This window comes from Coturnix japonica, chromosome 1 (assembly GCF_054131305.1).
Source record: "Coturnix japonica strain WE chromosome 1, WE-NBRP24, whole genome shotgun sequence".
In the NCBI taxonomy this organism is placed as follows: domain Eukaryota; kingdom Metazoa; phylum Chordata; class Aves; order Galliformes; family Phasianidae; genus Coturnix; species Coturnix japonica.
The window spans coordinates 95,284,414-95,306,399 of record NC_140663.1 but is presented as its reverse complement, the minus strand read 5'-3'; the positions used below and the strand labels follow the sequence as shown (position 1 = coordinate 95,306,399).

At 38.6% G+C, this 21,986-nt stretch overlaps 1 protein-coding gene across 6 annotated transcripts in view; it reads left to right on the top strand.

Annotated features, from left to right (window-relative positions):
• GRIK1 (glutamate ionotropic receptor kainate type subunit 1) overlaps window positions 1-21,986 on the top strand; it is a 156,919-nt gene that overhangs the window by 73,698 nt on the left and 61,235 nt on the right. For all 6 annotated transcript variants that reach the window (XR_014939034.1, XR_014939031.1, XM_015881136.3 and 3 more), the window contains exons 2-4: window positions 8,389-8,556; window positions 10,764-11,021; window positions 17,424-17,605. Coding sequence is in view for 4 of the 6 variants with exons in the window: in XM_015881136.3 (XP_015736622.1) it covers window positions 8,389-8,556; window positions 10,764-11,021; window positions 17,424-17,605 (608 nt within the window). In the remaining 2 variants the exon portion in view is untranslated. The remainder of the gene's footprint in view (window positions 1-8,388; window positions 8,557-10,763; window positions 11,022-17,423; window positions 17,606-21,986) is intronic.

The following is a 21,986-nucleotide window of genomic DNA, read 5'->3' as shown; positions in this document are numbered from 1 at the left end:
TCTAAAAACAAATCTAACCTCACAAACAAACCTAATCCTCACTTTTGCTGACTTTTTGACACTTCGGTTTCACCCTTTTCTTTCTGCACAAGATTGCAGGTCATGAACCTGACCCCGTTTTCAGTTTTTCGATCCTGTTATACAGTCGTGGAAAGTAAAATGTAACTTTGTAACTTTCACCCAAGCCCCTGAAAGCCAGTCCTGCTCTACCAGTTTGGTTGTGGATTTCTTGTAGTCTGTAGAAACATGTAGCTACAGAGATTATAAACACAGGTATGGGGCTTTCCTGTTGAGGACCAGATCATGATTTTCCTTTCTGTGCCCATCTCTTCTTATTTTTGATTTTGATGGCTGGAAATATTATAGTTAGAGCTGAGAAAAGGATATGGGCTTTCAGTATTGTTTGTCATACATCCCAAAAGGAGGAGGCCACAGCAGGATGAAGAGTCGCAGAGGGATCATGTTCCAGATTCAGGAACTGGCAGCAGTAGTGAGATGGCTGTGACACTTGGCAGGGTATATAGGATGAAATCAAAGGCATACTGGACAGGAATCAAGCTGGATGAATGTGAAGATGGCAAATGCCAAGGTAAGGACTGGAGCTTCCAAAAGGCAGGGAAAAGGCTGAAGCAGAGAGCAATGTGTGGAAGAGTTCCAAAGTAGGGTTTGAACAGATTGAAGAGGGAGTGATGGTAGAAAAGTCACTCGAGCTCTCAGCTTCACCGTCTGTAAAATGACGATGATAATAGCTGCCTAACTCAGAGGTCCCCATTGCAAGGCTAAATTCACCCGTTCAAAGAATACTAATGTGTTTAGTTTATATTCCATGCACTTCATGCAAAACCCATGCATTTAATTCCATTAAAAGCCCAGGGAGTAAGCCCATTTCAGTCTGGATTTGTAAATACAAAATGCAATTATTGTTGGTTATAGGATTGTGATTGTTAATGATTATTTCTGAGAAACTTTTTTCTTTTTTCTTCAAATTCACACATACAACAGAGTAGTTTTTAGGTCATATGTAAATTGGAGGTAATAACCAATTTCTGAAATAATCTTACACAGTCAGTGAGATAGCTTTAAAAAGAAAGATACTTTCAAAATGTAAGCCTGTAAGTAATAATTCATTTGATTATTCTTTCCCTGTAAGATGAACACCAGCCTTAGCTCTGTGACGAGTACACTCACACTGGCTCTCTGTTGGGCACCTTATGGCAGAGGAGAAAACATCCTCTGCTAAGAGACAAGGGCAGAGGAAGTGCTTGGGATGTTTTCTAGCAGTAAGTGCTTTCAGTCCCAGCAGCACTTTCCACAACTGAATATAGCCTGCAGAAAAACCCTTTATAAGCACCGTTTTGCCTTGCTCCATTCAGTCCCACACCTCAAGCAACAGAGTTGTGTGTGAGCTCATAGCAATTCAGGCAGCAGAGCTCTGAGAGTCCACGTGTGTACTGATAGGGAGCAAGGACAAAATGTATGTTAATTTGGCTTTATGAATCTCCTGCATTAACTCGACATCAGCAACGGCTTCTCTTTCGAGAAGGCAGTGACACATACCTGTGCAGTCATTAGGATTTTAACAAACACTTCTCTTCAGTGGCTAACAGGTAAGTTTTAATGAGGTTTCATGGACACCATGTTGTTCAGATGGTACTGTGGGTGGGAGGAGAGACTTCTCAAAGCAGCGGTCTGCTGGGATGTAGATGTTCAGTTGTATCTGGAAATCCTGCTAGTGGATTGCATGCATGTTGTGGGACCAGGATGCCTTTGAGAGCCTCCAGTGGCTCAAATCCTCAGAGATGAAGCAGTGCCTTCCAGTGGGCCACGTGCATCCACACTACTGAATGAGAGTGCCATCCTGTGCAAAATAAATAAATAAATAAATAAATAAGGAAAATCTTAGCTGTTTTCTGTATTTTCCCATTGTTCTTTGGTAGTACCTTTTATTACTGCAAACATTTCTTACTGCATAGTCAGCATGTTTGCTGTCACATAGCAGTCTTTTAAAGTGTAGAACCTCAATAGAACACAAACAACATAACAGCTGTTTCTTGCTTTAATTTCTGTCATAGTATCAAAATACTTGTAATTAGTACCAGTATGCTCACATCTGGATGGATGTGCATGTATGAATGGCTGTGCTGCAACTTAAGGGGCTGGAAATGCTGGCTCTAGGACCAAGATACTATCTTAGGGGATGAAAATCTGGCAGTAAATAAACATCAAGCAGCATATTCTTAACATCTCATTGTGTCTAGTGGTGGCTTGGCCTATGGTCTTTGAAAATTTTATCTTTTATTCAGCAATTCTTTTCTCTATTTTAATAGCACAAACACTTTTTTTTTCCGCCCACACTGCCAACATTTGCCACTGGTCAAAAAGTAGAAAGAATTCTCTGGTAATAAAGCACTTTAAATTTTCCAGATGACAGTTCAATAGCTGATACACACAGCAGCCTGCTAATGTGCAAAGGAGGTTAACCTCTGGTTCAGTGTATAAAGCTGGGTGCAGATCTGCCTCATGGAGCCACCAGTGAGCTGGGGAGACTTGCAGAAAATTTATTTGGGAAATCTGAAGTTTATCCAACGAGATAATGAATGTATGAGTGTCCCAGAGCAAGATCTAAATCTGAAAAATAGCTGCTGTTTTGGCATATCCATGGCAACCATTGGATTTTAGGCTGGCTTAAGGGCTGAACATGTTTTTCTCTTTCAGTCTCCTTTATGTGTCAGAGCGTAACACAGACCTCCCTCAAAAGCAGTTGTGTTTTCACACCTCTGTTTTGCAAGCTACCAGGCCTATTTCTGTAAGCCTACCGCTATTCCCACTTGGCTTTTTTGAAGTACTTCAATAGAGAGTAAAAACTAATAAGAAAAAAAAACCAGTGCATTAAAGCACCATTCTTATCTTAGCTGTGGAGTAGGTAAAGAAAATCTATCTGCAAAGAGAATATAGTTTTAAAAAATATTTTGGGAAGTTCACATTTAATTTTGAAAGCATCAAAATGATTGAAATCACAAAAAATCATCCATGTCTAATCAGGCAGTTCTGTATACATGAAGCTAAAATAATATACTAGATCTGTTGCACTGGGGCTGAAATTTGTTAGTGAGATATTTTGCATTGAGGAAATCCAACCAAAAAAGCCTGGAGAGACAGGTCAATAACTGCCATCAGAAAGGTCAACAACTTCTAGCTGTTGCTGTTCATGGCAGGTCTGAAAATGGGGACAGAGAATTTTTCCAATAACAGGCTTTTGAGCTCTGCCTTGTCTTGAAGCGAAATGTTGATATCCTTTGAATGATATGGAAATTGATTCAGTCATGACCTTTTCTAAAACTCTCTCAGTCCATGATGACCCCCATTAAATGGAAATATTTTCTTGCTCAGAAGGTCTGGAGATACTTTTTCAGGTGCCTACTAAAGCGTGCTTTTGCATTTTTGACATTTTACTTGTGGCTTTTTTTTTTTTTTTTTTTTTTTTTTCCTTCAAAGGATGAATGGGGATGATGCTTTGTGATATTTGTCAGTTGGACTTGAATCCCTTGCTGTTCTCTGAAGAGCAGTCATTTGTGATTTAGATCTTGTTTCTGTTAGAGACAGATTAGCCAAGTAGGCATGTTCCTCTTTACTTTTCACAGCTAAATTAGAAGTAGGGGCTTATACAGCTTTTCTCTTCAGTCTCTGAGACATGACTCTGTAAAGTAAATGCAGAAAGTGAAATGTTTCTTCACACGCTTTGTGTTCTGGAGCAGATTTATTTGTTAAATGAACACAACTACTGGTTTTCCCTTTGGTGTGCTTAAGTGTGGCTGAGGGAGCTGTTCCTTGCATGCAATAAGACCAAGTAATGTAGGTCTGGCTTTGCCTCTCCAGAGTCTGTGAGCAGCAGGGCATGTGGGATCAGAGCATGGGAATGCTCCTCAGCTGTGTCTGATGGCACAGCAACTGAGTAGTGTTAACAGCCATGAGAACCAAAGCAGCTCCTATAGGTCTCATACTCACCTTGCTTTGGGTACTCAGCTTTCCAGCGATTCAGGAGGCCAAAAACTGTCCATAATGTGTGCAAACGCAGTGCCAGTGCAGAACCACTGAATCACAGGATATTCCAAATTGGAAGCAATGAACAACATCCATCAGGTTCCACTCCAGGCTCCAAAAAGGACCATGCAAAATTCAAACTCTATGCCTGAGAGAATGGTTCAAATGCTTCTTGAACTTGGTGTCATGCCCACTGCCATGGGGAGCCTGTTCCTTGACCATTGACCTTGAAGAAAAGGTAGGTCTGCCATTGCCCAGGACTAAGACTTTGGTTGGCCTATAATGCATGAAAGCATATACTGATATACTGTTTCAAAGAATAATTAGTATGGAAGGGAGTTAGATGAAAGGGAGGACTTTGTCCCCTGTAAGTGCTACCAATAACCTATCTTGGATGGCAGTGCTTGTTTTTGAGATCAGAAGAAACAGCCTCATTTCTTCAGCATCATTTGTATCTTAACACTGATTTATTTTCCTTCCCATGTACAATTTGGTAAATTTTTTTTTTTAAATGTTGCTTATTTAAATAAAACATCTGACAAACAGGTTCTTCATCAAATTTGTCAGTTAATCTGCTCTTTCTCTTTTAACCTGAACCTTACAATAAATTCTAGGCTTGATGTCAAGCCATTAGCAGAACATGAGAGAATAATAAATGGCTAGATTTCATTAAGAATACAAGGATCAAAACACAACAGTATGGAACAGCCCCTGTTCCTTGCAGGGGAGTTGGATTAGATGATCTTTGAGATCCCTTCCAACTCAAAAGATTCTATGATTCTATGACTGTATCTTCTGCTTTGTTTGTGATGCAAATTTATAGGCTGATTTGGCTCTTTTTACACATATAGGTCCCAAAAGAAAAAAAATCAATCTCATATAGGTATCAGTTCTGACTTTCCCCAAACTTCACTCACAGCAGACAATGACTTCCTTCATAAACTATAAAACTGAGTTTGTTCATGGGCAGCAGGGTACTCCTCTTAGTGTTATCAGGAGAATATAAAGCCAAGTAAATATTTAGTGGCTTGGAAGAGTGATGTCAGTGGTCTCCATACTTAGGAGACCATCCCAGGAGTGGTGGGGGCAAGGAAGCAGTAGTTTTCAGAGACCCTGAATGGCATCCTGTTCAACATTTCAAGTTCAGCTTAAGGAGAATGGCTTAAGGAGAACCCTGTGGAGAAGGACTTGGGGTATCGGTCGATGAGGGACTCAACATGTTCCTCTAGTGTGTGCTCACAGCATGGGTCAGCTGTGTCCTGTGTTGCATCACAAGAGGGACGGCCAGCAGGGAGAGGGAGGGATTGTCCTCCTTTGCTCTGACCTCATGAGGCTCCATCTGCAGTGTTGTGTCAGGGGCCTCAGCACAAGAATTATACGAATCTGTGGGAGCGAGTCTGGAGGAGGCCATGAAGATATTAAGAACACTGGAGCATCTCTCCTGTGAAGACAGGTTGAGAGTATTGGGGCTGTTCAGCCTGGAGAAGGGATGGCTTTGGGGAGACCTTAGTGGGGCCTTCCAGTACCTAAAGGGAACCTGCAGGAAAAGTGGGGAGCAACATTTTTATCTGGAGATGTAGTGATAGGACAAGGAGTAATGGTTTTAGACTAAAAATTACTAGATTTAGATTAGATATTAGGAAGACTGGCGCAGGTTCCCCACAGAAGTTGTGGATGCCCCCTCCCTGGAATTGTTCAAAGCCAGGTTGGATGGGGATTTGAGGAACCTGACCCAGTGGAAGATGTCCCTGTCCATGGCAGCGGGGTTGGAATGAGGTGATCCTTGAGGCTCCTTCCAGTCCAAACCATCCAACCACATCCAAACAGATGTGTTTCTTTGATTCTATAAGGTATAATTCATGTATATAATTATGACTATCTACCCTATTCTTATGCAGATATATCCAGTTAATCTCACCAGCAAATTAAAGCTTTTAACTGAAGTTCTCTATAAGCACATTACTGCTATGTTAATATGTATAAAAGAAGTCCAGAAAAGATGTCAAATATGTACCAAAATACTGATTATACATCTGACCTTCAGAGAAATATATCTGAATATACTTGAAGTTCATGTGATGTTATATATGCAGTTTTGATTTGTTTGCTTAGTGAAACCTTCACTATTTCCATCACTCTTTCTTGCCTTCCACTCTTCCCTCCTGCCCAGTGGATTCTTATTCTTCTTTTAGGGGAACCAAGGAAAAATTCTGTAAAAAATTGCTAATGAATTATAAATAGCTCCAGAACATATGCTAATTAAAATTAATCTCAATTTAATAGGCAACTGATTACAGGTCTGGAAAAGTCCTAACCCTGAAATGAAAAAGTTCTTGTGTTTGTGGTATATACAGGACATTTTCCATGATGGAGAAGATTTTTTGCTAACAACACCATGGCTGAATAGAATGCTATCTTAGGCTATTCAAAATAACAATCGTTTTTCACCTTGCCATATGAAATAATGTTCTGCTAATTCTAGTAAAGGTCCAAGTAAAACATAACTATTGTTCATTGCTGTCTCAAGACTAAACAGCACTATTGCCAACAGAAAGTACTTGTGTTCTTTGGTTGAAAGATGGGAAAGTAAATTTTATTGAACCAGGAAAAAAAGGTAAACTTGTTGGTATCATTATTGTAATGAGGAATTATAGTCTCTGAAATAACTGCATACGTAAAATGCAAGTCTGAAACACATATAGTAAATGGAAGCATTGCTTAAATTGGCAAAATGTCTAAAGTTGTGTTAAGGTATTGTTGTACATCATTTTAAGAGATGTTGAGAGATGTTTTGTATTTGAGTGTAACTAGAAATTACAACTTGGGTTTGATAGCCTCCAGTATTTTCATTGCTGAGTTAAAATTCAAAACAGGTTTTAATTCTGCTGTGTTTCCATTTCCTGATTGTCAGCTAATGACTGTGCTACTCCTACATTGGTGACATCAAAATTGCATTAGCTGAATACATTCTAATGTTCAGGAAATATTAAGCGATGTCTAAGGCTCAAATTTCACATGGGGAAATGTGAAAATATGTAACAGAGAAATCCAAAGTATTCTCTAGTGACTCGCACTGAATTAGTAAATTATACTTGCAAAATCAAGTACTGAAGCTGGAAATTGCTGTTCAAAGGAGCTATTTTTTTCAAATTAGCTGTGTTTGTTATGCATTCATCAAATCCCAGTACTCCCAGGCAGTTTGAATGTGTTGTTGGTGTTATATAATCTCTAGAGGCTAGAAGGAGTAGACATCCCAGTATAAGTGGGACAGCCTGTTGACTTGAAACTTAGCCACCTTCTCCATCTCAGAAAATATGAGAAAACAATCAATAACGCTTCCAAAATTTAAATCTCTACTGGAAGACTTGCTTCCATGTTAAAGTAAAGTTCTGACTCGTGTCATTTGTTTCATCAAGGATCAAGAGGTACATACAATTTCAGTTTGAAAGATAAAAAATAAGTTCTGACAAATTGAGCAGAGTTCAAAGAGCAGTTGCTTGACTGAAATTGCACAGAATGGGCTGGGACAACCTCACAGTTCAAACAGTTCGAAGCACATACTAAATGTTTAGAGAAAGAAGCAGAAGGCAGTTGTGCAAGATGTAGCACTGTCCTGCAAGGGGACTTCTAAATCAGTTCCATGACAGTAGCATTAGGCATTACACCACTAGAGACATCACTTGCCACTTTGGCACAGAGTTAGAGTCTTTTGTGGGAGCAGTGTGGCTCAGTTGTGTTTTATAACATTTTATAACAAATTCAGCTTGTACAGTAACGATCTTTGAAAAAGCATAGCCATTCACCAGTGGCAAACAGTGATGCCCAAAGTGTAAGTAATGACAACAAAACACAACCCCTTCTAAGGCAAAGACCTCAAGTGGAAATTTCCAGTCAATTTCTCAAGCTGCTGTTGCTAAACATGGATTTCGTATGGCCGGGGTATGTGCGCTTTAGAAAACATCCCCAACATATCCAAGTTGCATCTCTAAAAATAGGTTAGATTGAGCAGTGCAAACAATACCAATGAATACCACTATGTTTTCAGTTGGGAACTCAACAGAAGTTTTAAGAAACATTTAAGCATTTTACTTTAGGCAGACTGAATGATAAGCACGCATTATCTTTCACAGATGTTTGTCTAACCAACATTCATAATATCAAGCTAACCTACAGTGACATTGTAGATAAAAACTAACAATCCATTGTGTTTTTGCTTTAGTGCTTTTAACTGTGAATTTAATTGTTTTCCTTCATGAACACAGCTTATTGTTGTTCATAATTTATTTTTCTCTTTTATGTACAGTGATGAAAAGGTGAATAATACTTCTCCTTTATCTCTATCAACAGGAGGGATCTTTGAAACTGTGGAAAATGAGCCTGTTAATATTGAAGAATTGGCTTTCAAGTTTGCAGTCACCAACATTAATAGAAACAGAACACTGATGCCTAATACGACATTAACCTATGACATCCAGAGAATTAACCTTTTTGATAGTTTTGAAGCCTCAAGAAGAGGTAATTATCTCTATTACTGTGTCAGTAACATATCTGTTCCATACTATGTTTCCACACCCTGATCTCTTCTTCTACTCCGGTTGTAATATGTGTAAAATTTATATTTTGAAGTTGTTTGAACTAGGAATCAAACTGGACTGGGACTTGTCATCTACTTTCTGATGAAACACCTACATCCTGTCTGCATGCTAGAGCCCCAGATGGAAGGTGGCAGGTCTAACCAGTTTTTCTTTCCAAAAAACAGATTTGCCACCTGGAATTCTGCAGAAAATGATCACTACCTAACAAGGAGCACAGTGGGATGTCACAACCCATAATTAACACATGCACACAGATATCCATTATTCATAACAAATGATTTCTACTTTAAAGAGCAGAGGCCAGTATTCTCTCAGTGCTGAAATATTAACACTTCAGTGGGTTAGAGATATGAGTGCAATTCTTCTGTTATAAACAACTGTAAGACAAAGATTGGACAAGTTCTGAATTTTTTGCTTATTCTTTTATTGTTCCCAGAGGGAAAATTATGGCCCAATTATTTGTGTCTAATCTACTTGCAGAGCAAAACAGAAAGAGGAAAAATACCATAACTTTCCTTAAGTACATTGTATTTCTTCACCTCTAGGAGGCAATCTTGCAGTTTGCTAAAGTATATTCAGGAGCCTAGTTCCTGGAATTACATGGCGTGCATGCAATCTCAAGCAAGCAAGTCCAGGAAAAGACCAATAAGTTGCCAAGGCTTTGCACATGTGCTTTGCAGTTCATAATAGCATCTGTTTCTATGAGTGTTGCAAAATGTGCTCGCAGTATGTTAAAAGATATGTTTGCTATTAAGCATATTACTTGAAAATAAACAAATTGTGTAAGAATGCTGCCTTTCAAATGTCTAAGGCACTAAATTCTCTTCATGGTACTCTAGTTTTCTAAGAAGACTGGGAAAAAAACAAAACAAAACAAAACATCAAAGATGTTTTGTCCATTTAATCCGTAGGAAGGAGATCATTACAAATATTTTTGTAAGTCTATAAGCACAAGGAATCTGTGCAGACAACAGCAATTTCTTCTTGGTATGAATTATTGATATTATTTATGCAATTTTCACATTAAAATGTGTTAGCTTTTCAGAAAGCTTTTGTATTAAACTTTGAAAGCCTGTGCATTTTATGCCATCTGCAAGACATCCATTTGTAGACTGAAAACAGAAAAGAATTGATTTTCTGTCCTATCTTATTACTGTTAGATAGCTAAATATTAATTATAAAAACCTCTGTTCATCGTGGGTGTTTAGATATTTAGAATTCAGTATTTAGTTCAATAGCAGAGATTTCCAGACTTTCAACAGAGAACTACCTTACAAAGAGAGCAATATGGCAGCTCAGTGCAAGGCTTTGTCCCAGTCTATAAAGAGCTCATCAGAAACATCTGCAGTAAATTATAAAAATGGACAAAAGTAGTTAATATTCCTTCATCTCATGTAAGTTAGCTTGCAAACACGTAGGAGAGGAAAAGAAATGAAAATACACCTACAGGAGGGATTTTCTTGCTGGAAATATTAACTGCATTTGATATAGACATAAGGATAAAGAAATCTTTGTTGATAATAATGTTTGACTGATTTGGAAAGATACTAAAATGTCAGTGACATTGTCTCTTTATTTCTCTCGTTATTCAAGCCTTTAGGCTTTATTGCTTCTTCTGTAAACATCAATTATGGAGCACCATAAATCATAATGCCCTTTACAGTTTATATTATTTCATTAGCTTGAAATTAAAGCAACTCACATAGATAGTATCTTGCCAGTCATGGTGGGAATCTGTAATAGTGTCTGTTGTGAATCCATGAATGTATTCCCTGACATACTGCCATGAAACTTAATTCATTCAATGTTCCCTTGGCAAGCCAATAATCAGAAAGCTCCTGGTTTCTCCAGGAAAATGCCATTCTGAGAAAAGTAATTTAGGAATCAATGTGACCTGAATTCAGTGGTGAACTAAGCTGTTTTGGTTTTTATGTGTATCAAGCTTGTTCTAGGATATAATGCTAATCAACAAAGTCATTTTCAGGAATCTTTTACAAGTGGGTTTTGGAACAAGTTTACTCATTGTCACTCCAAAATGATGGACATAGATGGAGAATGAATGATCTCAGTAAATGCTACACGAGTAACCTGCTTCTGCTGACTAAGTGCTTCTTCCTCTCTCTGCAGCATGTGATCAACTTGCTCTTGGTGTAGCTGCCCTGTTTGGACCATCCCACAGCTCCTCGGTCAGCGCTGTGCAGTCCATTTGCAATGCACTTGAAGTCCCACATATTCAGACCCGATGGAAACACCCTACAGTTGATCACAAGGATGCATTTTATATCAACCTCTACCCAGACTATGCAGCTATCAGCAGAGCAGTTTTGGATCTTGTACTATACTACAACTGGAAAATAGTGACAGTAGTATATGAAGACAGCACGGGTAAGTAGCACCAGAACACTGCAAGACAAAATACTTAAGCTAATGTATGTACATAAATAAATGCTGTGACAAAAGTGCCTGTGATAGCTCAGTTTGGAGTACTTGTAGCAAGTACAAAAGAAAAAAGATCTCATCAGGAGCAGTTAGGCTTCTGTGCCTATGGCTTTTGGAAAGCTGTTCATTTTGTCCAAACTTAAGAAGCCAGCAGGAGATAGCTCCAGAATTCTTGGCAATAAGTCACCTTTTGCTTCCTTTATATGGAACCAATACTACAGCTTCAAACTGCTAAATACTCTAGTGTGGGGCTGATTGAGGGTTTCCGCTGAGGATCTTAAAAAGGATACATTTACAAAATAAAAAATTGAACTGCAGGATTTTTAACATAGAGATTATCTTCTTCTTTGGAACTGGCTCAGCAAATCCAATTGTCAGCTGCATACCAAATGCTGAATCTGAAAGTTAAAATTTGCGTAAATATTGTCAGTTTGGGACTCTTAACTCAGATAAGGTCATTTCTTCTTTATGACAAGAAACTCCTCTTAGGAAAAGCAGTAGTTAGAGCTGTCCAACAACATACCGTGGACAATGAATATCAGTTAAACACCCCTTTTTATTCATACAGCAAATAAACAGATAAATGATAATAAGGAGAGAATAACAAACCCATTCCTGGGATGAAGTAAGTGATTTCAAACTTTATCAGAGACTATGACTTTCATTTTTTTTATACATGGACACTGAGCAAGAGCACTGATGTTATAAGGCAATCCAAGCCACTCTTGTGTATCTTTAACTATCTAGGCCTTACTATTCCTATAGCTGATACCACATTTGTACTAATAGCCAAAATAGAACAGGCAATGCCATTTCCCTCACTGGAGTGGGAAGAGATTTTAGAGCTCTATGGGTGTCCAAGTTGGTTCTACTGTATTGGCATAAAACAACCTTGGCTGGGCTGCAAAAACATCTACATAAGGCTTTAAAGGGAATATACAAAATAAAACCAAACCAAACACATATATATTAAAGTCGAATTGCAAAAACATGTCTGAAAAATAGAACGCTGCTAAAACAAACAGACGAAAAGCCAAAAACCAAAAAACACCATAATTTTAACACTAGAAAAGTTATATTTATTTGTATACATTTGACGGCACATAAGAAGCACATCTCCTGCTGGATACCACAGGTAGATTTAAATGCCAGTATACTACTCTGCTCACCTTAGACTCATAGAATATACCAGAGTGCTGGAAGTAGAAAAGAAGGAGCAAGTCAATCTGTGTTTACCACAGAAGCTTCTTGCATCTATTCTAAGATGGTCTAGATCAGCAGGATTTCTCTTGGGCTCCTAACAGTATATGCCAAAATACACCAAATGGGTAAACAAATGGAGATCTTTTCCAGCCTACCCCAATAGCAAATTAACATCCCAAAACACCAAGCATTGTATGCATATTCAGTTATAAAAATTGATTGATATGAAAGAGACTTAATTTGCAGGGATATTTCCAAAGTAAATTAATCATCAATCTTCTTATTAACATGAAGTCAGGGAAGAAAAGAGGTCAACTTTGATCAATATAAATATTTTTTTGTTTAAGTTTAAATTGGCACCATTTAGCTTAAGCTTTTTTTTTAGTTCTCATCTCTCATGTTTGTCATCTTCATAGTACAAGTAGGAAAAAATCCAAAGAATTTTTTTGCCTTGAGACAAATTGTGTATGAAAAGCAGCTTCATTCCTAATTAAGCAATGAATTAGTGGCTGTAACACTGAGCTTCCAGTGATGCGTACTCAGGTTGTTACAGAGGTTGCAGATCAGCCCTGCTTCCAATTTAAGGGTTTACTTTGAAGATTGTGAAAACTCTGCTTTAGTCCTTCACACTGCAGTACTGATCTAAGCCCACGTGCCATCATGACCCCCTCTGGCACAGAGGCCATATACCGTGCTTGTTTGCCAAGCTGAGATTTCCCCCCATCTCCTGTAATTATACCTTTCATTACCACATACACACTTCCACCAAGAGAAATGCCATTTTTGACAGAGCAGTGCTAAAAAATCATTTCATCTCAGTGAACTCATGCTTCCTAATGATTCCAATCACCTGTGCTTACCCTCTTTATCTCAAACAGTATTTAACATCCTGCCAGTTTTTGCAATCCAGTGGTTTTTCAGCCATAACTTTTCTTTCCAGGTGCTGATTTTGGAATGAATACAGAGACAAGAGCATGACAAATTTCTGAAAAACCTACTACTAACCTTCACAAATCTTTATTGTTTAATAAATCTTTCTCATTGACATCTGCTTTTTGTGATCAGGAAAATGAATATCTGACAATATCTTACAGTTCTGAATTTTTCATGAGCAGGTTGATATATGAAGATGGGCACCTCCCAGGAGAGAACAAGTGCTATACATCTAAGAAGCTGCCTATATCAACAGAATTTATCACACCAAACAAAGAAATTTAGTGTGATACAGAGCTATGTTTCCTTGGCAGCGCAGTGTGTCTCTTACTGTAAACCCAACATTTTATTCTTCAGCATTTTATAACCATATCAGATTTGTTCCTAATTTGTCCACTGCTGACACTCAGAGTAAATTATTACATATCATATCATACATGCTTTTTAATATTGACATATTTCTGACATTCTGTAATTTATTCAAAGTTTCAACATTTATTAAATAAATGGTTGAGTGTTAGCAATCTGCTCATCAGGCTGTACAGGACTTTCAGAGATAAAAAAAATTCCATATAAATAAATCTATAAAATCTGCAACCAACAGTGCTAAAAAACTGTGCTTGGAATAGGAAGCATTTATTCATCCTGCTTCGTATCAAACACACAAATGTTAGCAACTGTCGTCTTCTATGTACCATGCTAAACAACTTTACAGTCTCTTACAAAGGGACCTACAGTACTTCAGAGCTTGTTTTTTATTCTAAAATAATAAATTTATAAATTCTTTATTTTTCCTGATTTGGGTCAATCAGATTTTTACCCTCTTGTCTCTCAGCTCTCAGTATAAGTAGAATGATAAAATACACTATAGCTGATATTTATTTCTAAATACTGTCCTTTCTGCACCATTGAAAGATAGACTTTCAGCCAAAATTATTGTTTTAGACAGCATAGAAATGGCTTCTGAGCATAGAATAAAGATAATTAATTTAAAAGAGTTAATTTATATCAAGTACAATGCCTTGCCTGTGTAAGGCAAATAATTGTTTCTGGGAGTTTTAAAACAGTCCAGCAAAACCTTGCTAAAGACTGTACTGTACATCAAGCATTGCACATCCCAGTCTTGGTTACCATAGATTATGGTTTATTTTGTTTGTAATAGATCCATTCCAATATCCCAGTTTTGTATACTAGTGTTTTGCACATTGATCTGTAACAGACACATGACTATTCCAGTTGTCAACAGCTCAAACAACAGCATTGATTGTTCAAACTTCAACACAGGTTTGTCTCTACCTCTTATCTATTCCCTCTTCCCTGAAGCAAATGATTTTAACCTACTGGAAGATGAGAAGGGTAGCCACATCAAATACCTCATCTACCGTAAGAATCCCTGACTTTTTCTATTTGTTAGCCAGCTCTCCTAGCTTTCTAAGATTCTCAGGAGCCAAATCTTTTTTTCATATCATTTCAATCTGATTGCATTGAGCAAAATTTGAATTTTTACAAAATTTGCTTTCTTTGAACTTGCATAATTCAATGAAAAGCTCATACTTGGCTAATCCTAATGGTTTCCTAATAAAAACATTTACTCTTATAGCAGTAAAACCACCTCATTAACTTTTAAGTCTGAATGAATCAACTACACAAATGTATTATTGAAAAAAAGAAAGGGGAAATGGGGAAGTGCGCACTTTCTACTGACACTCTACCACAGTAGTGTATGATTATTACCACCAGCGTGTATGGTTATTTGCCTGTTGGAACACTGCATTCATGTCAGGCATGTCTGAATTCCTAAGTATATCACACACAACTTGCTACAGTTTTAGACATAATGAAATGATATGAAATATTCAAAGATTTTCACATATTTAAGCATTTTGCTTGTGTCAGAGAAGACCATTTCTCACTTTTGAATCCCTAAAAGACAAGTTGGAAAAATACTGAATCCAGCAATGTTACAGTTCCCAACATTGTTTCTAAAGGAATAGAAAAAAGAATTTCAAAGTCTGGATAAGAGAGTAGAGATAACAGGACAAGAAAATTAGTGCTAAAAGTCTGTTTTCCATTCCTACAGCTTTGATTTGATGACCCAAATTGAGCCTTTTGTCTCAAAAGGACTCTCTTTGGTCACATCATTTACTTTGTAGAGGGTCAACAAATGTCTAGGATATGTTACTTGTGGCTCCTTGCTGTATTAACTGCTACTTCCTTTTTCAGTCCTCAGAGGGAGTTGCTGAGGCCTCCTGACTATTGTAGACTGAGTGGTTGCTCTAAATAAGCAAGAGGAAAATGACTGTGATAGGAACTGTGCTATCCCAAATCTTCATCCCATATCCCCATGAGTCTGATTGTGTACTTAGCATTCAATATATGTTCCAAATAAAATACCAGGGGGTTGGGTTTGTTGAGCAGGAAGAAGAGGAAGAGGAGAACATGGATGACTGATGGGAAGCACGAGTCCTGTGTGGCTGAAGCAGATAGTTTAATATCTTCTGCTCTTGTAGTTCAACTGCACTGGGGCTTACGAAGTTTCTGATGCTGCAAAGAGATATAACAATACTCAGTCTGAGGGTATTCCTTACATGCTGGACTCTCCTTAACCCTAAAGTAATTCTATCCTGTTAGAGTCACTATTTGATATAGTGGCTGAGACATTGCAGTCAACACTTGAATACTCGAATGTATTATACAACCAAGTTATAGCTTTACAGGCAGATTACATAAACTCCTACTTATTAGTCAGTGTTGGAAGGATGCACTCTATGCCCATAATAATGAGTTCAAATTGTTTCATATTTACACAGGCTGGCTTCCAGCCAGGCTCTAATCTCACAATGTGCGCAGTAATTTACATCTGAATACTTATAATACTTAATATTCTGTATTGATTGTTGATACTTGAAGACCTGAAAGAACAAACTCAGCACTGCAGGCAGAAAGAAAGATTATTTTTTCAAAAAGCTTTGCCAGAAAATTGAGTGAAAGCCAACAACAGAGGCCAACAGCCAACATAGCAATATGTAGCAACTTGCTAACATCAGAAGAAATCGGGATGCTTTGTTTTGCCTTCTATGTGCCAGTGGATCAATGAACCAAGGATAAATATACAAGATAAATATATAACCACCTTCAGCAGGAGAACAATGAGTTTTTTTCATATCTGTCATTTGTTTGATTTTTATTTAAGAAGTGCTCCTTTCTCATATTGTCTTTCCCTCTCTGCATATTAAGACAGCCTTTTACTTTCACACAGCAGGAGATCACAAGTTTTTTGTGGGAAAATTAAGTTCATGGGTAATGAGAAAGCGACTGTAATCTCACACCTCAAAGAACTTGTAACTATCTTACTTTGTTTTTGGAGGCAGTACAAATTACATAGGAGTGCTGAATTAGTTAGTAGAATTGCACTGTGTTTAAATACTTGGACATATCCTCAACTGGTTGAGCTTCACTGACTTCAAATAAGCCCTGTAGATTTGTATCAGCTGAAGACAGCATTAGGAATCACATTCTTGTGTTTACAGATATAGAACTGGATCTCAAAATATTTCAATGCTTTCTAAGTTCTCAGATTTGCTGAGTGAACTTAAGCAAGTCATTTAATTTCACTATGCCCTTGAGCTTTTTGTCTCTGAATTGATGATAAGGAAAAATTAAAGTTCCCCTCTCTGGGATATTGCATTATATGCTGAAATGAGGACAATGAAAGCCTTATGGATGCCTATTAAGAATGATCATTGCTAAGTGCCACTTAAGCTAACCGTTGCTTTTAAGTGAGCAACAGTGGAGATGCTGGACATTGAATGGTCTTCGTCCTCTGTTTGTCCTCATCTACAAATACTTACTATTAGGCAGGAAAGTTAGTAAGGGGATTTTCTTAATTCTGTGTTCTTGTTCTTTAATACTGAGGTACTAATTGCTGCCAGCTACTACTACTATTTTCTTTTTGCAATATACAGTATCGAAATTGAATCAATGCAAACATATACTGTAGTCAACAAATTCAAAACATATTTCAGAGTATTCTGACATTGAAGCAAAGTATAATCATGAAAAGGAAAAACTGTATCAATCAGGAGGTTGGCAAATATGAAGATAGCAGCTTAGAAACATGAAATGTTAGGACTGATAAAAGGCACATTCCAATTGACAATAAATAGTTATTGCATAAAAAGATTGCTTGTCTAATTGTGTATCATTTTTCAGGTCTAATTCGCCTGCAAGAGCTCATCAAAGCCCCTTCTAGATACAACATTAAAATCAAAATCCGCCAGTTGCCCTCTGGGAATAAGGATGCCAGGCCTTTACTCAAGGAGATGAAGAAAGGCAAGGAGTTCTACGTGATATTTGATTGCTCACATGAAACTGCAGCAGAAATCCTTAAGCAGGTATGTAGAATGGGGTGAAAATGCATGACATTAAATTTGCATCCTGAAAGATGTCAACCTCAATACTTAATACAAGGGACAGAAGGCACTATGGAATTTGCAGCAATTTCAGCATTCAATGGGGTTTCAGGACCTCACAGAGCCAGAAGAATGAGCAGCAGTATTGATGTAGATGTTACCGTTCATTGCAGGGGGGTTGCACTGGATGACCTTTAAGGATCCCTTCCAACTCACATGATTTTATGATACTGAGATGTCTGAAAATAAGTTTGTAAATATCCATCAGAAGAAAATATTCATTTTTCTTTAGGACTTCAGGTTCTGTTTAAGTAGGAAGATTGCTGCATCTGTTTTAGATTATTTTAATTTGATTGAGACACTTTGTATGTCTTCTCCCACAAAAAAAAAGAAAGAGCCCTGTTTTGGGGCGCTTAAGAGTGGCTCTCATTGAGGTGTTGCCTCCACGGAGGCTGCCCATCAGATTCAGTTCTGACTGTAGTAACAATGGGGCATTAATCTACTGCAGAAAATAGCATATCTCTGCATTCACATCCTGTAACAAAGCAAAATGTGGTCTGCTGGCATTATCTCATTACATTTTATACTCTGGGACAGCAAGAAGATAGGATGGAGACATTATCAGAGAAAGAAACTGTACCTTAAACATGAAGAGAGGCTATTGTTCAAGGGTTGGCATGATCCTGACCTACGTGTGAGAGCTGGACAGTCACACAAGGCAAGGACAGATGCCACAAAGCCTGATGGTAATGGGCTGGGACGTTACCAGGGGCACACAAAGAGTGGTGCAAATTAGAATTTGCTGTTGTCACTTACTATACATTTCTAGACAATTAAAATCTAAAGCACAGTCTCCTGCAAGTCAGTGACCTATATTCAATAATCTCAAGCAAGCAGCACATTGGGAACAATGTTTTCCTTGGATTTTTAGATTGGTTTTTGGTGCTATTACTGTCAGTCAGTTTAGTGGGAAATGCTGATTCCAAGAGGAAAGGTTCCACTGATCTAAAGGGACAAAGATGGGCTGTCCTGTGAAGTTGAAACTCTGATGCTCCCAACCTGGAATATTTTGCTGGAATATTTTAGTTATGTAGAGCAACATTTCTAATCAAAGTAGGTAAGTCCAAATACTGGATGTAATAGTCAGTGGAACCCAAAACCATCTTGTCCATACAGCAGACCCTTGATCCTGTCAATACAGACTTGCAGGATGGTGTCCTAAATGAGCTGGGGTACACAAGTTCCAATGAACTGAGAGGGCTGGCTTTATTGCTATTGGAAAAGTGGAGCTGTACTATATCTTAGAGTTTTCTCATGCAAGCTATATATTTACAGTAGGTCCAGATGCAGGTGTGGTGTTGGGAAAGCGGGGAAAGAACTGCTGTTCCACCTGCAAGCAGCAGTATGTGGGGAAGGGTGGGCAGGAGAGCTTCTGTGCCCTCACCCCAATTGGCAGAGGGCTATCCAAATGGATTACAACCTGACATTAGGAACAAGCTGCTCCAAAATGAGATCTGTGGGGGAAGGGTTAAACTGACAGCATGAATTTTCAAGGCTCTGCAAGAAGATAGTGCAGATGTTTGGCATGCTGCAGGAGGCACAAGAACTTCAAATGCGCCAGTCTGAGTGTAAAAAAAAAGGAAAATACAATAACCTTCACGTCAAAAGAAGAAGAGGAAGTGCTAAAAGATGCACTAAGATAGGGCAAAGTGGCAAAATGGTTTGTGTGGGAAATGGATCACCAGAAACAATAGATATGCTGCAGATTCAGATAATGCTTTCCAATGCCTTGAGAGCTCAGAGAGGGATAGTGGATGGCTATGTGGAAGAAAACAAGAAAATTAAGAGAAGTACACCTGGGGGTCAGAGCTGTGGGAACAGAGGCATCATAAATATAGTCTAGAAATAAAGAGAAAATAGCTTTTGTATGAGACATTTCTGTGGCTGTATCTAGCTGCTGGTAGCTGTAACTCAGATGCTGAAGTTCCTCACTGTCAAAAGCAGCTGTGAAATATGGAGATATGGAGGGCTCCAAGTTTGTGTGGCTCATCTGACTGTAGGTCAGCCACTTGGATTACCATGATTCATGTTCTCATCACTGCATACAGTGATGAGTACAGTTTTACACTGAATGAGAACATGATATTGAAGAGAATAGTATTACAATTATTTTAAGATAATTGTTTAATATTAGTAATAAAAACAAAAAGTATTTATACATATCATCATTAAATTACATAAGATTTCTGATTGGATATAAATCAGAGCCAACAGTCACCTAAAGCTGGCCCCAAAGAAACTATTTTTTGTCTGACTACGGCATTTACATTTACAACAACGTAATTGAAACTTGGTTGCCCACACACGAGAAGATAAATAAAGGAGGTGGAAATGTGCATTAGATTGGAGTGGGAATGGTATTTCATAGATTAAAATTGCAGCACAGTCATACAAGTATGTGCCCCCTATCTCTTATGCTTGGTTCCTTGTATGCTGCTCACTGACCAAGCCTGCCCGGGTTCCTCCCAGAGCTTTGTGGAAGGGTCTTTATCTCCCTTCTTCACAGAATCATAGAATCACAAGGTTGGAAAGGACCTACAAGATCATCTAGTCCAACTGTCCTCCCATTACCATTCCTTACCACAAGCCACTAAACCATATCTTGTAGCTCCTTATCCAGATACCTCTTGAACACTGCCAGGGACGGTGACTCCACCACCTCCCTGGGCAGCCATTCCAGTGCCTGACCACTCTCTGAGAGAAAAAGGTTTTCCTTATGTTTGATCTAAACCTCTTCTGGTACAACTTGTGGCCATTTCCTTGCATCCTATTTGTTGCCTAGGAGAAGAGGCCAAACCACTCCTCATCACAACCTCCCTTCAGGAAGCTACTAAACAATCCCAGCTCCCTCCACTGCTCCTCATAAGACTTGTGCTCCAGACCCCTCACCAGTTTCGTTACCCTTCTCTGGATGCGTTCCAGGGCCTCAATGTCTTTCTTGTAGTGAGGGGCCCAAAACTGAAGACAATACTCCAGGTGTGATCTCACTAGTGCTGAGTACAGGGGGATGATTACCTCTCTGCTCCTGAACTCCATCTTTTTTGGACACTCCACATCCAGGCAGCCAGCATCCCTCACCTCTTCCAAGCCTTGCCTCAGCACCAAGGACTCTCCAAGCAAGGGCTGCTTACAATAACAGTGGGGGGCACTGGCTAAGGCATGGCTTGTCTGCTGGGAAGAGAGGGCAAGGAAAGTCCAAAAGTTCTTGCTGGGACTGGAGAATCAATGCATTTTAAATGGTGCACTGAAAATGTCAGTATATGGAGCTGTGTTTGTGAACGTGAAGCTGTCCATACTTGATAGATTACCAGGTGTAGAACACAAGGAGTTGACCTCTTTGCTTTCCACCTTAGAGTGTTTGTTTACAAATGAGCAGAAAAGACAGATTCCTTCTCTTAAATGGGACAATCTTTCGCTTATTTACAGCTTCAAATAAAACAGCATTGAGCCACACTTCTTCCCTGTGCAAAATAACAGGAGAATCAATAACCTAATTTAAACAAAATACAAAGCCTACATGCATCTGAATAACCTATTCCCTAAACGTCTGCATTTTCACTTCTCTCTTACACGCTACAGAGAGCCCAGTCTTTCACATTCCCCAGCCAGTTTAATGAAACCTGGCCCTCCCATCATTGGCATCTGGAAGGAGTAAGCAGAAATTGTGATTATTAATTGCTGCTTTTTCCAGTAGTTGCTGTGATTTTTCTCTCCATATTCCCTCATGAGAAATGGTAACCACGTGACTGGTGCATGGTGCCTAAAGTTTCATGGCTCTGTTTGCCTTTACCATGCAGCCAAATAACTATCCAAGCCAGTGGATCAAAGTGACCCATAGGCATCAGAGTATCTGAAATTACTTGATCCAGATGTTACACCTGCAGTTTTCAAGTGAGATGATGGAAGATGATGCAGCTGATCTGGACTCTCATGATCTACTTGAAAACATTTTCTGCTGGATCTTTAAAATTCATAAAGATTGAACAAATCCTCTGACAAGCAACAAAACCTAGTATGGACTCATAGGATGGCTTGGGTTCAAAGAAACCTCGAAGATCTTCTAGTTCCATTCAGTTGCTGAAAGCAAGAGCTAAGTGCAGTTGAGGCTTCTAAGGGACAAAACTGTGTTCTTGAAAGGCCCAGCATAAGATCTGTAAGAACCAACTTGGTAAACTTCAGCAGTGCCTGCCTTACCCTGTTCCATTAATGTCTAGCATGTCTTGCCTTTCCAAGCCACAAGGACATCCCTGAGAGTGTGAGGTAAGAGGGCACACTCCAAAAATGCCTGAAATCAACAGAACTG